This window comes from Acomys minous (genome assembly GCF_964271855.1).
Source record: "Acomys minous genome assembly, chromosome: 1".
Taxonomy (NCBI): Eukaryota; Metazoa; Chordata; class Mammalia; order Rodentia; family Muridae; genus Acomys; species Acomys minous.
The window spans coordinates 4,577,679-4,593,972 of record NC_140483.1 but is presented as its reverse complement, the minus strand read 5'-3'; the positions used below and the strand labels follow the sequence as shown (position 1 = coordinate 4,593,972).

The following is a 16,294-nucleotide window of genomic DNA, read 5'->3' as shown; positions in this document are numbered from 1 at the left end:
CTGATGCTCCGCAGCCTGCCCTCCTGCTAAACTCCCTAACATGTCTCCCCTCCTAATGCGGAGCAGGGAGATGCAAACGAAGGCACAGACACACTGTCAGTCATACTCCAGGGCAGAGCCCCGTGTGCTCTGCAAGGGCAGAGAAGCACAAATGCTCCCTGTCCTTGGAAAGGCCCCATAGTAGTGAGTGCATAGCCCTGGCTTTAATACCCACCAATAAACATACACGTAAAGTATATACATAAGAAAACATAAGACTCGATGAAAGTCTGGGGCCACAGGTGCAGCTCAGCTAGCACATACAAGGAGCAAGGTTTGGTCCCTAGCACCTCAAAAACCAAAAGGTTCAAGAGGGTTTGAGGAGATGGCTCAGGTGCTAAAGTACTTGGTGTGCTAGTGGGCAGAGGTGGCACATGCCTGTAATCCCAGCCCTCGGGAGGCACAGGCAGGTGCATCTCTGTGAGTTTGATGCCAGCCTGGTCTACAGAGTGAATTTCAGGACAGCCAAGGCTACACCAAGAGACCCTGTCTTGAAAATTCAATACTTGCAGCTGGGTGTGGTGGCGCACCCCTGTAATCCCAGCACTCGAGATGCAGAGGCAGACGGATCACTGTGAGTTCCAGGCCAGCCTGGTCTATGAAGCAAGTCCAGGACAGCCAAGATAACACAGAGAGACCCTGTCTCGAAAAACCAAAAAAAAAAGAAAGAAAGAAAGAAAAAGAAGTACTTGCTATGCACGCTTAAGGACTGGAGTTTGAACCCCCAGCGCCACGTGTGAGGCAGCTGTGGTGGTGCTAGTAATCCCAGACCTGGGGAGCAGAGGCCAGAGCCAGCCAGTCCAGCCAAACCAGGGTGCTCTGGTTTCAGTGAGAGACCCTGTCTCAAAAAGTCAGGCAAGTGACTGGGGAGGTGTCTCAGTGGGCTAAGCGCTTAGTGCCCATGCAAAGGACCTGATTTCAATACCAAGAACCCGAGTAAAGCCAAGTGCAGCAGCAGAACACACCTGTAGCCCATCAGGTCCACTGGGAGGTGGAGTGGCCGACAGAAACACCCCTGGAAGCCTATGAGCCATGTAATTTGCTGTACACAGCAATGGACAACAAAGAGACCCTGTGTGAAATGAGGTGGAAGCTGAGGACCAACACCTGAGGTTGTCCTCTGACTGCCACCCTCCTGCTGTACTACATACCCACCCGCACACTACATACACACGCACATGCTTGCTTACACACGTCACATACACATGCACATGCTTACACACACTGCACACACAAAGGTAGAGAGTGATAGAGCCATCTGATCCGATGATAAGCTGCTAACTCTGTATCCACACATGCATATTCTGGTATGTACATCTGCAACCAAGAGCACATACATGTCCAGGAGTCCAGACAGACAGACTAGACCATGCTCACCCCATCTTATTGAAGCACCTCTTGCATTGATCCCTGTCTCCTTTCCTGTCCCGATGTCACCTGGACTGAGGGCACCTTGCCTGAAGAGCTGCTGCCACAGACTGGCACGTGGCCATGTCTGCGAGGAATTGTTTTGATTGATGGTTGATGTGGAGGGCCCAGCCCACTATGGGTGGCACCATCCCTAGGCAGATGGGTCTGAGCTGCTTAAGAAAACTAGCTGAGAGGGCTGGAGGGATGGCTCAGAGGTTAAGAGCACTGGGTACTCTTCCAAAGGTCCAGGGTTCAATTTCCAGCACCCACATGGTGGCTCACAACCATCTACAATGAGATATGGTGCCCTCTTCTGGCCTGCAGGCACATACACGGGCAGAATACTGTATACATAATAAATAAATAAATAAACCTTTAAAAAAAGAAAACTAGAAAGAAAGAAAGAAAGAAAGAAAGAAAGAAAGAAAGAAAAGAAAAGAAAGCTGAGAATGAGCCAGAGAACAGACTAGTAAGTAGCATTCCTTCACGTTTCCGCCCTGACTTGTGTCACTGATGGACTCAGACCTAGAAGCATTAGCAGAAATAAACCCTTTCCTCCCCTATGTTGCTTTGGTCATGGCGTCAATCACAACAACAAAAAAGCTGAGGACAGTCTCTTTCATGGGTTCTTTGTGTCCACCTAGATAAAAATAAATTTTGAGGTTCATCCTTGATTACCTTCTCCTCCTCCTAACTTGTCTCCCAAACACTCACATCACCCAACTTGTGCTCCTGGCATAGACCGCCCCTCTTGAAAGCCGCACTCTCTAAATATCCCATCCTGAGCAGCCCAGATTCCAGACCATCTCCATGCGAGACAGGTACAGAGGGATCTGCAGTGCTGTGGCCAGGACACCTCAGCCCTCGCTGCTTCTGTCCCAGTGCAGGTCTGCGCCAAAGTATGTCACTGTCCTGTCACTCTTGATTCTTCGAGCTCACCTTCTCAGTCCGTGGCCTGGTAGGAAGCCTGCATTGGTTGACTCCCTGTCAACTCCGGTGTCTGGCTGGCTTCCACGTCCTGTACACTCGATCTCCTGGCAGCTCTGGAAACTACCTCATCCAACCCTGTCCCACTGCCAAGGTCATGGCCTAAGTATCACCATTCCCCCATGTGAGCGCTCACAAACGCTCTACAAATGCAGCCAGCTGCCTCCAGCCTGTCCTCTGTCTTTCAGAAAGCTACTCTGAATAGAGGCTCCAGGAGGAGACCACTCTTCAGCTCCAGAGCTTTCTGAAGCCACTTAGCACAGCACTGGAGAAGCCAACAGCTTTCATTTGGGGCTGACTATCTGCTTCCTGCTTCTGTGGCCATGTCCCCCCCAACCCCCCAACCCCCAGCAAACGACCCTGCAGGACCCAGCTTTTCTCTGGCTCTTCCCTCTGGCCGTGTTCAGCTGCCATCACCATTAGTCAGGGTCGGCACAGCTTTTCTGGACCAAATTCCCCTCAAGGCAAAGAGCCAAGCATGTGGTGAAAATGATAAAGCACTAGTGGCCATACCCCAAGGTCCACTGGCTTCCACCACGACAGGCTGCCAGCACGTGCCCTTCTGTGCAGCCTGCTCTCACGTTTCCCCAGCGATGGGTTTGGACATTCGCCCTATTGGCCTTGACTCAACTCCATTTAACTGTCCCTCTTATGACAGTGTCGGGCTAATGCAAAAAGAGCCACACACGCACTCTCTGAAGTCCCTCTGAACTTGAACTCTCCTTGTGACTACCAGTCTACAGCCTGTCCTGACACCTGCGCAGACTGCACCACAGATTCCAGTGAGGTGAACACTAGTCCAAGGAGCCAAGCATTGATCATGTTCAACTCCAGCCTGGTCAAATTAAGGGAAGTACCAGGGGACTCTGGCATTTTCCCCCAAGGACATCAAAGCCACAACTAGCTCCAGAACAGGGCCACAAAGTGAGGACACGGAGCGTAAAGGATACATGCCCAGGATGACCGCCTCAAGGCATTTGATAGGCAGGGATTCTCGGGTCATCTCTTTCGCTGTTTCCATCAACCTGTGGGATAGAACAGGACAGATCATCTCAGGCCCTGTGTGACTATGCAGTCGGCCAGACCTCTGCTCATCAGTCTGTCAGCATCCCCGCCTCCACACTAGGTGCCATGCAGGGGTCTAGGGAGAAAGGAAACAAGCTGTTTCTCAGGAAACCTCAACGCACATGTGTGCTTGACAGAACTAAGATCTTCAAACCTGCACCACCATCATCACCACCATCTGCACCACCATCACCTCCACCACCACCTGCACAACCACCACCTCCACCACCACCTGCACAACCATCACCTCCACCACCACCACCTGCACCACCATCACCTCCACCACCTGCACCACCATCACCTCCACCACCTCCACCACCACCTCCACCATCTCCACCACCTGCACAACCATCACCTCCACCACCACCTGCACAACCACCACCACCACCACCACCACCTCCTCCTCCTCCACCACCTCCACCATCTCCACCACCTGCACAACCATCACCTCCACCACCACCTGCACAACCACCACCACCACCACCACCACCACCTCCTCCTCCTCCACCACCTCCACCATCTCCACCACCTGCACAACCATCACCTCCACCACCACCTGCACAACCACCACCACCACCACCACCACCACCTCCTCCTCCACCACCACCTCTACCACCACCTGCACCACCACCTGCACCACTACCACCACTCCCCCAGGTGCTGGCAGCTCACCAGTAGAAGAAAATCTCTCTGGTCCACAGGTCATGCACCACTTACCCGCTCAGAGGCCTCATTTTCCTGATTTCAAAGAACTGGGTCCCTGTATGATTGTATCTGTGAAACATGTAAAGGGAAAGTGACAGAAACTCCGAAGTCCTGGCCGCCCAGCAGAGGGCCGCTCGGGTTCCATTCTCAGTGGCTTAAGAAAGCAGTCCTTGCTCTTCTGGCCTGCCTCCCCACTGCGCAGCCCTGGAAATGCAGTTTCTAACTGAAGCCTACACACACCCTTGACTTCCGTAACACTTCATTTCAGTCTGCCCTGACTACATGTCGTAAGTCAGGTGCTAGACTAGAAGGTCCTGAGAACTGGAACCACCCTTTATCAGCTGGGGTCACCCGTACAGCCTGGAGGGCGCTCAACACACACAGGTCACACACGGCACTAAGCAAATGAGAGTAAGTGAAGTAATTGGTGAATGAGCAGCTCAGTGGCTAAACAACTGAAAGGAGGGGTAGGTAGGGAACAAAAGGTAGATGGACAGACAGACGGATGGTAAGGTGGATAGAGGGAAAGCAAAGTGGATGGATAGGTTGATAGGTGGATGATGGGAGAAAAGTAAATGAGTGAATAGTACGTGGATAGATGGGTGGATGGACAAAATGATGGCTGTATGTATGTATGTATGTGTATGTGTATGTATGTGTGCATGTATGTATGTGTGCATGTATGTATATGTGTGTATATATATGTATGTGATGTATGTGTGCATGTATGTATGTGTGTATATATGTATGTGTGTATATATATGTATGTGATGTATGTGTGTGCATGCATGTGTGTTGTGTGTGTATGTGTGCATGTATGTATGTGTGTATATATGTATGTGTGTATGTATATGTGTGTATATATGTATGTGATATATGCGTGTGCATGTATGTGTGTTGTGTGTGTATGTGTGCATGTATGTACGTATATATGTATGTATATGTGTGTATATATGTATGTGATGTGTGTGCATGTATGTGTGTGTGTATGTGTGCATGTATGTATGTGTGTATATATGTATGTGTGTATGTATATGTGTGTATATATGTATGTGATGTGTGCATGTATGTGATGTGTGTGCATGTATGTGTGTTGTGTGTGTATGTGTACATGTATGTATGTGTGTATATATGTGTGTATATATGTATGTGATATGTGTGCATGTATGTGTGTTGTGTGTGTGTGCATGTATGTGTGTATATATGTATGTGTGTATGTATATGTGTGTAAATATATGTATGTGATGTGTGTGTGCATGTATGTATGTGTGTGTATATGTATTGTATGTGTGCATGTATGTGTGTACGTATGTATGTTATGTGTGTATGTATGTACATGTTATGTGTGTGGTGTGTGTGTGTTGATGAATGCGCTGACCAATGTATCGATGCATGGAAGAAAAGATGGAAAGGTGGATGAATGGCAGTAAGATTTTCAACAGTAGATAGAACTTAAGAAAATGTTGCTTATTTCATGTCTGGATCAGCACGATGTCACTAATCTAAGCAGATGGCATCACCGTGCACACTGTGCTTCTGACTGACCGCCCAGTTCTCTGGAACCCGCAAATCTGCGCCACTGGAGACCACTCATGCCATGCTTTTGAGCTTCTATGCTTTACTCTTTTGCCTCAACTAAGTCCTATTTGTGAAGAGAGTGGGGGTGGGGAGGATGCTGATGACAATGGCTTTGCTTGCCTGGAGCTGCTATGACCAGTCGGGTGCACAGGACTCACTCACTATGTGTCCCAGTGAGGCAAGCAGCTTTGAGGATGGCAGCACACCTCACACTGCCCAGAGAGGAACGAGGTCCCCGCAGCTGAAGGGCACAGATGAAGAGCCGGTTCCAGGTAAGGCCACAGGCTCATGATGTCCGCCTGTCGCTGAGGCTGGACTGAAAACAACACAGTCAGAGCCAGGGGTGATGTGAACAAGCACAGGCTAGGAGGGGCTAGCCTGGGCCACGTCCATAACACTTAGCTCAGCATTTCTGAAATAAGATGCTGAAAAATCCCAGTGTACTGTGACACACTACAGCTTCCACAACAAGATTTTTTTCCTCTGTGGAAGTGAGGTTGCAAGAGTGGGGGGCGGGTATGAGGCGAGGGGGGGAGATGAACGGGATTGGGGTACGTGATGTGAAATTCACAAAGAACTAATAAAAAGTGGGGTGGTATCTTTTGTTTTTTGTTTTAATCTTAGTGCCAAAAGAAAACCCACCAACCAAGGAGCTCTTAGTGTGGTGCTTTTTTTATTTTATCAGAGATCTTGATCAAACGGTAGGGTTCCCAGTATATTTAAAGTAGGATTCAGTTTCTACAAAGTAATATTAGCCCATAATTAAGTAATGAGAAGTTTTCTGGCCATCTTCTCTATGCTCCCTGTGGCTAATAGCTGACCTTCTGGAAGTTTCTCTCGAGTGCTCCTGGGCAGGCTTTCCACACCAAGGAAAGCCACAGGCCCCCTTTCTGGATACTGCTACTCACACTCTGTTCCGGGGGAAGGCAGATTAGATGCATCAGCTGAGTGCACCTATCATAAGCAAGGGCCCCTAATCGCCTCCCCACATGCTGGCGTCTGTGTCCAGGCACCCCAAGGAACTAAGACACCAGGTCAGAAGTAAGACCTCCACTGATGACGGCCTCAAAGACCTCAGGGCCTGGCCCCTTGTCCCGTCCCCCCCCCCCCCCCCCCCCGTGCTTTCTCCTGCCTACTCTGCAGCCAGCAATCAGGTCTAACAGCCTTAGTTAATGGGCCAGAGGAGAAATTAGAAGAGGGTCCCTCAAGAGCAACGGGGAGGACCGAGTTGAATCTATGAGGCAGGTTTTACATCATCAGCGTGAGAAAAATGATATGCAAAATACACGCGCATGTGTGCCTAGTGATGGAGCCCAGCCAGCCTCGTTCTCCTTGGGAAGGCCTCGTCCTAGACAGAGGGGAGCACTGTTCTAGCTTCCGGTCACCTGGGATGTTCAGTGAAGAGTAAGTGACAATGGAAGGAAGGTCAGCTCTTGGTGCCTGGGTCTGTTTGGGAAGGTGTTTGTGGCCCTCAACCGCCACCAACAATCCATGTGGGCATCTCGGTTTGGAGACAAACAGAAATTCCCAATAACTTTGACGGTGCCTGTGGAAGGAGCTACCATCTCCTAAGGAGGCAGCCAGGACTCCATGGGAAGATGCCACATAGGAGAGGGGGCTATGAGGCAAAAGCTGAGAAGCTAATCAGTCATCCATCTTAATGAACAGAGCAGATGCTATTCTCCAGGGTGCTGTGCAGCCCTAGGAAGGTGCTGTCACCCGGTCCTTCGGGAGACAGACGGTTCTTGCCTGCAGCAGAGGATGGGGGGAGACTCAGGGCTGAGGAGGAGCAAGCAGAAGGCCAGCCAACAAGCCTGCGCAGCTCCGCACAAGTCAACCCAAGTACACCTCCCGAGCAGCACACTGGGGGCTCCCCATCTGACACACCAGCACCTCTGCTCCTTTGTCCCCACGATGCTGTTTCTGAGGAACCTGCAGAACTGAACTAACCTAGACTGAAAGGAAGCCGAGGGCGCCAAGGAGACCAAAAACATGCCTGCACCAAACCCTTGGGCTCCTCAGTGGCTTTCTGTTCAAGCTGAGGCAGAAGGCCCACCGCGGAGCCCCTCAAACCCTGCACACACAGCTGGGGCCGAGTCACCTATGCGGGCTGTGGGGAACCAGAGGCAAAGACAGATGAGTCTCTTGGTATCAGGGGAGGCCAGGGATGAGTTAAAACACGTGAGAGGAAAAACAAAAACAAAAACAAAACAAACAAACAAACAAAAAAAAACCCAGGTGTGTGGGGGTGGGGAACATGTGAGAGAGGGAGGAAGAGGGAGGCCAGGAGGGGAGGAGAAAACAAGCTAATCGTGTGGAAAAAGAAGGGAAAAGGGACAAGAAGTAGAACGAAAAGAAAGGGCAGGGAAGAGGGAGAGAGAGAAGCCACGAGCCTCGAGGTAGACCAACTTCACCTCTGCTTGAGGGACAAGCCCTGGTTGTTCTGGTCACCCAAGGGGGTCCTTCCAACACCTGTCCTCACCAACCTTAGAGACCTCTGGCCGGCCAGCTAGCAACAGACACGACACCAAGTTTGCCATCACCACAGCACTCCTTGGCTGAGGAGCCCCGCCACCCCCTCTGGAAGGATACTGTAGCATCTTCATGTAGCTCTGGATGGCCTGGAGCCAGTCTGGGATCGTCATGGACAGCCTGTAGTTTGGGACCTGGGGAATTGAAGGCTACAGAGAGACAGAGAGAGGGGGGGGGTTTCCTGTTATTGAGGGACTGCTTTGGCACAGCTCCAGCAACAGGAATGGGGCTGAAATCAAGTGAGAGCCATTCCTGGGAGCAGCCACATACTTGGTACAGTCACCTGTTGCCATGGCGCCTCCCCCCACGCCATCTCTTCTCCAAATATACTCCACTCTGGACCATGGTTCCCTGTGGCCCTTCCTGACATCACGTGTAACATGGTTTGCCTTCTCTGTGCAGACATAACTGCTTTCCTGAGGCCAGGGACCACGTCCTCCAGAGTCTCCCACTGAAACTGGCCTCGGTCCAATCTGCAGCCTGGCTAATAGTGATCCTGTTATATGTGCTCCCCTCTGGAGCATCCTTAACACAGGACACAAAGGAGGCAAATAGCATCCCAGATAAAGGACTGCGGCAGAATGGTACCCAGGTCATGGCCACCGCTTCTCAATACCACACACTTCACATGCCAACCGCTTCCCTCCTCTTGCCTCGACTCTCCCCAGGTAAGTGCTATGCCCCTGCCTCTTGAGCCTTCTTGCTCCACCCTCCTGGCAGCCCAGCTAAGTCCCCCAAGTGCCTATAGTTAGCACTCAGCCTAACCATCCTCGAGACACCAAACACCAGTCAGCCAGGAACACACTAAGTTTGTTAACACCTCCCCCCCATACACACTACACACACACACACTAACTTCTCATCTTCTCCATGTTTGTGGTGGGCTATGTCGTCGATGACAAAGAAACTTGGTCCCTCTGAGTGAAGGTTTGAGAGAGGCATTAGCTTCTTCAAAAGAAGCAGAAAGAGTGAAAGACGAGTGTCATCCTTGGAGAAACAAGGCCAGCTTTGCAGATGGGAGGAAAAGCAGCTAGTAAAGAGACCTGGGCACAGCCCGGCAGGGCATCACAGCCAAACACCACCTTGGCATGAGCTCCGTGCACAGTGAGAGATGGGCGTGGTGCTCTGGGCACAGGGTGGCAGGCTGTCCAGGCATGGGCTCCGTGCACAGTGAGAGATGGGCGTGGTGCTCTGGGCACAGGGTGGCAGGCTGTCCAGGCATGGGCTCCGTGCACAGTGAGAGATGGGCGTGGTGCTCTGGGCACAGGGTGGCAGGCTGTCCAGGCATGAGCTCCGTGCACAGTGAGAGATGGGCATGGTGCTCTGGGCACATGGTGGCAGGCTCCTTGCCCATTTGTTCGTCATTGGCTGCATTTACTGCAAAGTTTCTCTGCTGACAGTTTCCTCTGGGCGCCTCCACTCAGCCTTCGCTTTGAGGAATTCTAAATTCACAGAAACTGTCCCTTCAGCTGGAAGGGAAGCTGTCACACTTGGTACATCCAAATCAAGGCGCCGTGTGTGTGAGCATGGCTGTGTGGGCACACACACAGGCCCGACTGTTCTGCAAACTACATTTTCTAACACCTCAACTCAAATTCCCTGTCTGGGAGTCACTATGGAGGGAACAAGGTCCCAACCTGAACCCTCTCTCTCCTCTCCTCTTTCTTCTCTCTCTCCCTCCCTCCCTCCCTCCCCCCCCCTCACACACACACACATATACACACACACACTCCCACATAAACAGTTTCACACAAACTCACACATGAGTTCTCTATCCAAACACTAGCAACTGTCGAGACTTCCTTGTTTTTTCGCAGTAACACCCACATGTCTACTGAACATACGTAAGAAGCAACCAGAGGCTTCAAAGAGAAGTGAGAACACAGGCTGAAGACCCTCCCTAACACCTCCATGTTGTAAGCTCAGGTCCAGGTACAGAGTGGGAAGCATGGGGGCGGGGAAGGAGGAGGGGAAAGTCCATTGCAGACGCGAGAGCTTAGAGTCCACTTCGGGAGCTGACCATCGACTTATTCCCAGCCCCCTCCACCCCAGAGAGCCCATAGCAGGACTCAGAAGGCAGCTGGGCCTCAGAATAGCACCCAGTGGCGCCCAAGGGATTTAGGAAAACAGCTGCAGTTACCTCAGCTGCCCGTGGTCACATTTGCCTCCATGTAGGAGGACAAATGTAAGTGTTCGGGGCTGGAGCAGGGCTGTGGTAGGGAGAGCCAAGCTGCTCAGTGGAAGACATCACCAGCTGCAATTCGCCCTGGTGTCAGGCAAGCTAGCTGGGGCTCAGCCTGGGGCAATTTGGAATAGCACCTTAGGCAGCCAATGTTCCTGCTGAAACTGCAGTGCAAGCCAGAGGGGCCCCTGAGGTGACAGATGAGACATACAATGGTTCACATCCCAGCTCTGTCTCCTACTAGCTGGGTCCCTTGTCACATGACAGGACCCTTAGAGCCTCCACTTGCATCCAAATAAAATAATACTGCCTCTCCTGCTGCTATGAGGAAGACATGGCCTGCTATATGAAAGGTCGCAGGGCGGAGGCTGCATACAGAGCATAGGTGTAGGCTGTACCATGATCCCTCAGTACCGTTCTCCCAGGAGCTGGACTAGAAAGGCTGGCAATCAGCAGGGGCCCCGAGGTTCAGCCTCCTGAGCATGTCTTCCCACACAATAGGAGGTAAGAGCATCCACTCCACCTTCAAGTACAGCACGTGTGACGAGGAGGTGGCTGGAGTCCTCATAAACAGTGGTAAGAAACCTCATTAGGCCTCTGTGGAAAAGTGGGGGCCAGCTCAGTGCCTGCGAACGGGTAGACTGAATACACAAAACTCCGTCCTGACACAGAGCAATGCTAGTCAGCTTTCAAAAGCAGGCACATATTGGGGACACATTGAAATGTGGGGGGATCCTGAAGTAAGCCTGTAATGCTTGAAAAATAAGATGCCAGGCAACAGATATGATATGGAGAAGTTTATTATAGGGAGGGGTACCCCAGGGGGGGGGAAAGAAATACAGAGACACCAAGAAAGGAGAAAAGAACTAGAGAGAGAGAGGGAGGTAAGAGAGGGGCAAGAGGGAGAGACAAGGTGGGCTTGCCCTTTTTATAATCCTGGGTAGAGCCATGCCTAGCGGCAGCCAGGTAATAATGTCATAGGTTGCTAGGCAGACTAGGGGCAGTATGCTAACAAAGCCAACCTCAAAACAGCCAATACTGGGCCAGGGAGACAGCTCAACAGGAACCCTTTGCCACCAAACTGAGTTCAGTCCCCACCCAAGAACCCATATGGTGGGAGGTGACCAACACCTGTCTGACCTCCACATGTGTGTCTTGGTATGCATGTGCACATACACACACACACACACACACACACACACACACACACACACACACACAAATATAAAAACAATTCTAAAGACAAATACTATATTCATGCATAAACTTCCTAAAGTGGTCAGATTCATAAAGTGGAGAATATGCCAGGGGAGTGAGCACCAGGCAGGGCAGGGAGTGAGCACCAGGCAGGGGAGTGAGCACCAGGCAGGGGAGAGAGCACCAGGCAGGGCAGGGAGTAAGCACCAGGCAGGGCAGGGGAGGGAGGACCAGGCAGGGGAAGGAGTGAGCACCAGGCAGGGGAGGGAGGGAGCACCAGGCAGGGGAGTGAGAACCAGGTGGGGGAGGGAGGGAGCACCAGGCAGGGGAGTGAGCACCAGGCAGGGGAGTGAGAACCAGGTGGGGGAGGGAGGGAGCACCTGGCAGGGGAGTGAGCACCAGGCAGGGGAGGGAGTGAGCACCAGGCAGGGGAGTGAGCACCAGGCAGGGGAGGGAGTGAGCACCAGGAGGGGGAGGGAGTGAGCACCAGGAGGGGGAAGGAGTGAGCACCAGGCACTTGGTATTTTGTGTGTATGTTTCAGAGGAGGAAAGTGAGTTTTGGAGATTGATGGTGGTGATGGAAGTTAACCATGTGCAAGTCCTTTCCCATATCTGTGACAAAGTTCCTGAGACAATCAGCTTATAGAACAAAGGTTTATAGTGTCTCAGTTCCTGAGGTCTCAGCTCACAGGTCACTTGTACATATGGCTTTAGCCGTGCAGCACATTATGGAATCCATGTGGGAGAGGTCTTCTGTTCACATCATGGAATCCAAGAAATGCGTGGGGAAAAGGGACCAGAGTTCTGATTCTAGGGCACACTGCCCAGTGTCCTAAGTCCTTCCTATAGGTGTCGAAGAGCATTAATAGGCTGGGGCTAGGCCTTCCGGAACATTCAGGGCCCAAACAGCCACCATACACTCAAAATGGCCGAAAAGTAGGTCATGTATCATGTATTTTAACCACAATAAGCAAAGTCACAATAAGTGGTTTGCTAAAGGAGAAATGCAGATAATGACTCTCTGGAAAAGACTGAGTTCACTAACAAACACAAACTAAAGCCCTGCGAAAATGGCTTCTTGTTAGTCGCCCACTCTGGAAGGCACATCCCAGTGTTGGTGAGGAGGCGCAGGCAAGTTTAAAGGATTTGGAAAAAGAGGGTGTGGGGAGGGCAGGGAAGGAGAGCCACAGGCAGGAGTCTGGCGGCTTGTCTGCCACCTCCTGCCAAACAAGAGAGCTGACAGAAGGCAGGATGGAGGATGGCACTGATAAGCAACTGGCACGGCCATGAGGGAAGAGGAGGCCAGGCCTGGAGCCAGGGAGGCAGCAAGAGGCCCCAGCACGAGCAACCTTGGTCAAGAACAAGGAGAACCAAAGCATTTCTTTTACTGCACAGGCAGCAGGAAAAAGGACCTGCTGGAAACCCGGGGAGGCGGCATAGCACCGAACAGTCATGACCCCAGCTTAGACATCAGAGGGCCTGTGGCCTGGGCCAGAGGCCCTGGAGCCACACCTTGGGAAGGTCGACAGACCAGAGGGGCCGTTCTGAATCCAGGATGCAGAAGGGAGGGTGAGACTTGAGAGCACAGGGTGCAGGGCAGAGTCTGTCGGAGTCTCTGCTCCCTGCTGACACTTCCCACAGGCAGATCTCAGCCCTCCAATGCGAAGTCTTTCCAAATTTGGAGTCACCGTGAAAATCTCTCTCTCACACACACACACACACACACACACACGGGCGGGGGGGGGGGGGGTTGCAAGAAACCAAGTGGTGTTTGCTGCTGAGCAGCCCTGGTGTCCCGCCTCTGAACTAAAGTAGACCCAGAAGGGCCAGCTGCTCCTCCTGCACCTGCCACTCTCTGCCCAGCCGGTGTAACCCCAGTGACTCAATCTTTTTCTTAAATTATCCCAGCAAAAGACCTAGTCAGGTGCTCACTTGAGCTCAGCAACCACAAGTGAAGAAGAATGAGGTTACAATTTGGAGAGGGGATCTCAAGTGATACCGACCCCCCCCCATCCTCTCCCACCGTGCTCCAAGCAGACACTCAGGCCTTCAGCAAAAACTTACTATAGTCCCTAACAGACCATCCCGGAGTCCACAGACACATCATCCATGCCTCCTCACAGGTCCTGGGATACTCGCTCCAGATACTGTCTTGCCCGAATTCACCAATCCATCTTCACCTCTGTCCCACCTCCTACCTTTGGTGCGAATTCCTCACAGCATGAGTTGCCTTGGCTAAAGGAGAATGACTCTGTGCTGAGAGACTGCCAAGCCTTGGAGTCAGTGAAGAGCGGCCTCTGACAGGGCAGCTTGAGACCTCCGTGCCTGTGCTTGAGCAAGAGCCATGCTTTCAGGGATGTGGAGGCCAGGAGGTGCCATGAGGGCGTTAGGGATGGCGAGCCGACCGCTAAGATTCAGTCCTCACTTGGAAGGTGAAGGCAAGAGGTCTGTGAGGCAAGGGCCAGCCTCAACAAAGTGAACTTAAGACTGCCTTAGGCTGTACAAGAACCTCTCCAAAACCAAACAAAAAGCAAATATGCAAGGTAGGAAAAAGAAATCTTAGTCTGGTTCAAGTCTAAAAACCAAGCCATCACCAGGGGATGGTGAGATATGCCATAAGCACAGAATTAAGAATGCCACGGCAGGAAGAGCAAAGTTTGAGAGCCAAGACCCTGTCAGAGACTGGGGAGGGAGCTTTAGAGATGGCTGAGTGGTGAGCACTGGCTGCTCTTACATAGGACTGGGTTCGATTGCCAGTACCCACGCGGTGACTCGCAGCTGCAACTCCAGTTCTGGGGGCCCCAACACCTTCTGGCCTTTGTAGGTATCATGTACCTGGTGCACAGGCATACACACATTCCGACAAAACACCTGTGCCCATAAAATAAGTCTTCACAAGTTAAATAAATAAAAAGGGCCGGCAGGAGGGAAAGAGGCAAATAGCTGTGAGTTTGGAGGCCAGTCTGGTTTAAATAGCCAGTTCGTGATGACCAAGGATTCAGAGTGAGACCCTGACTCAAAAACCAAACAAACTGCCAGGCGTGGTGATACACGCCTTTAATCCCAGGGCTCGGGAGGCAGAGGCAGGTGGATCACTGTGAGTTCAAGGCCAGCCTGGTCTACAAAGCAAGTCCAGGACAGCCAAGGCTACACAGAGAAACCTTGTCTCAAAAACAAACAAACAAACAAACAAAAAAACAAAAAAACAAAAACAAAAACCCAAACAAACAAAACAAGGGGCTGGAGAGAACAGAGCACAATCTGTTCTTCCAGAGGTCCTGAGTTCAATTCCTAGCAACCACATGTGATCTGATGCCCTCTTTTGGCATGTACGTGCACATGCAGATAGACCTCTCATATACATAAAAATAAATACATCTTTAAAGTGACAACAACAAAATCTAAAGCAGCCAACTGCCTGGCCTGGGCAGTCCTGGTTTATCAGCAGCTGTCAAGAGGCTCTTGGTTACAATGAAACTACAACATGATACATTTAAGATACATGTAAGAAAAGGAAATGTTCTCTTTTTTTGCTTTTTTGAAACTGTCTCTCACTACTTGTTCTAGGCTGGCCTTGAACTCACTATGGGGCCCAAGATGGCCTTGAGTTTATAATCCTCTTGCCTCTCCCTCGTGAGTGCTGAGACTACAGGCTCTCACCACCATGCTTCACTGGAGCATCCGTTTATAACAAGGAAGCATTCAGCTACAATCCTGGAAGCATCAAGTGTGAGTCTGGGGAGGTGGAAGCCTCTGTTCTAAACTGTGTCGTCGAAGTCAACACTTAGAACCCTGCATCTCGTGTGTGTTTGTGTAGGGGACCACCTGTGGCACACCAGCCAGTCCTAGAGAGACCAGACTGGTGTGGGGAAGAGGAGGAAGAGGAAAAGGGAAAGGAAGAGGAGGAAAAGGAAAAGAAGGAAAGGGGAGGAGCGAAGAGGAGAAAGGAAGCAAAAGGAGGCGACAAAAGGTAGAGGAAGGGTCCCACTGGCTCATGCCGCCTTAGCTCACTCCCCTGCCTCCCTCTCAGGATGATGTGAGTGAGAGACAGCTTCACCAATACTCAGACTCAATGCTTGTCACATAGAAAGGACTTCTGCCCACTGAGCTGGGGTAAGGCTGAAGGTGCAATGAGGAAGGAATTAGAAAGCCAGCCAGGATAGTTCGTCCAGTCTCCGCCCCGTCTGTCCATCTCTTGCATGGTTAAGGACTCTGGTGAGTCACAGAAAGCAGAGAGAGCTGCTGAGGTCCACACCACTGCTGCCTACGTTTATGATCAGGGATCATTACAGCAGACGCTCCGGCAGGCGAGCTTCTAGTGCAGACAATCTATTGGGACGGAATAAATTCCCTGCCTAGCAGAGTAATAAAACACAATGGAGCAGGAAGCAGAGAGAGCCTCCTCCACTTCCCCAAGGGCACACACAGCCTTCTGGCCTGCAGACTTGCATGCTCAGCTGTTGCCAGGCTGGGAATGACTGCTGCATGACTCTGAGGTATGCGACTCCTGCATCTTCTCAGCAAACAGGGCCCCAAGGCCGAGGGAAGCCATCACCTCGGTGGCACACCAGGGTTTCGCCCAGCCTGCAGTTTGCTATT

General features: G+C 51.5%; 1 protein-coding gene across 9 annotated transcripts in view; it reads right to left on the bottom strand.

Annotated features, from left to right (window-relative positions):
* VASH2 (vasohibin 2) overlaps nucleotides 1–16,294 on the bottom strand; it is a 41,225-nt gene that overhangs the window by 22,969 nt on the left and 1,962 nt on the right. For all 9 annotated transcript variants that reach the window (XR_014780466.1, XM_084788629.1, XM_084788634.1 and 6 more), the window contains 3 exons: nucleotides 8,377–8,465; nucleotides 4,219–4,275; nucleotides 3,387–3,461 (listed from right to left, as the gene is read on the bottom strand). Coding sequence is in view for 8 of the 9 variants with exons in the window: in XM_084788629.1 (XP_084644755.1) it covers nucleotides 3,387–3,461; nucleotides 4,219–4,275; nucleotides 8,377–8,465 (221 nt within the window). In the remaining variant the exon portion in view is untranslated. The remainder of the gene's footprint in view (nucleotides 1–3,386; nucleotides 3,462–4,218; nucleotides 4,276–8,376; nucleotides 8,466–16,294) is intronic.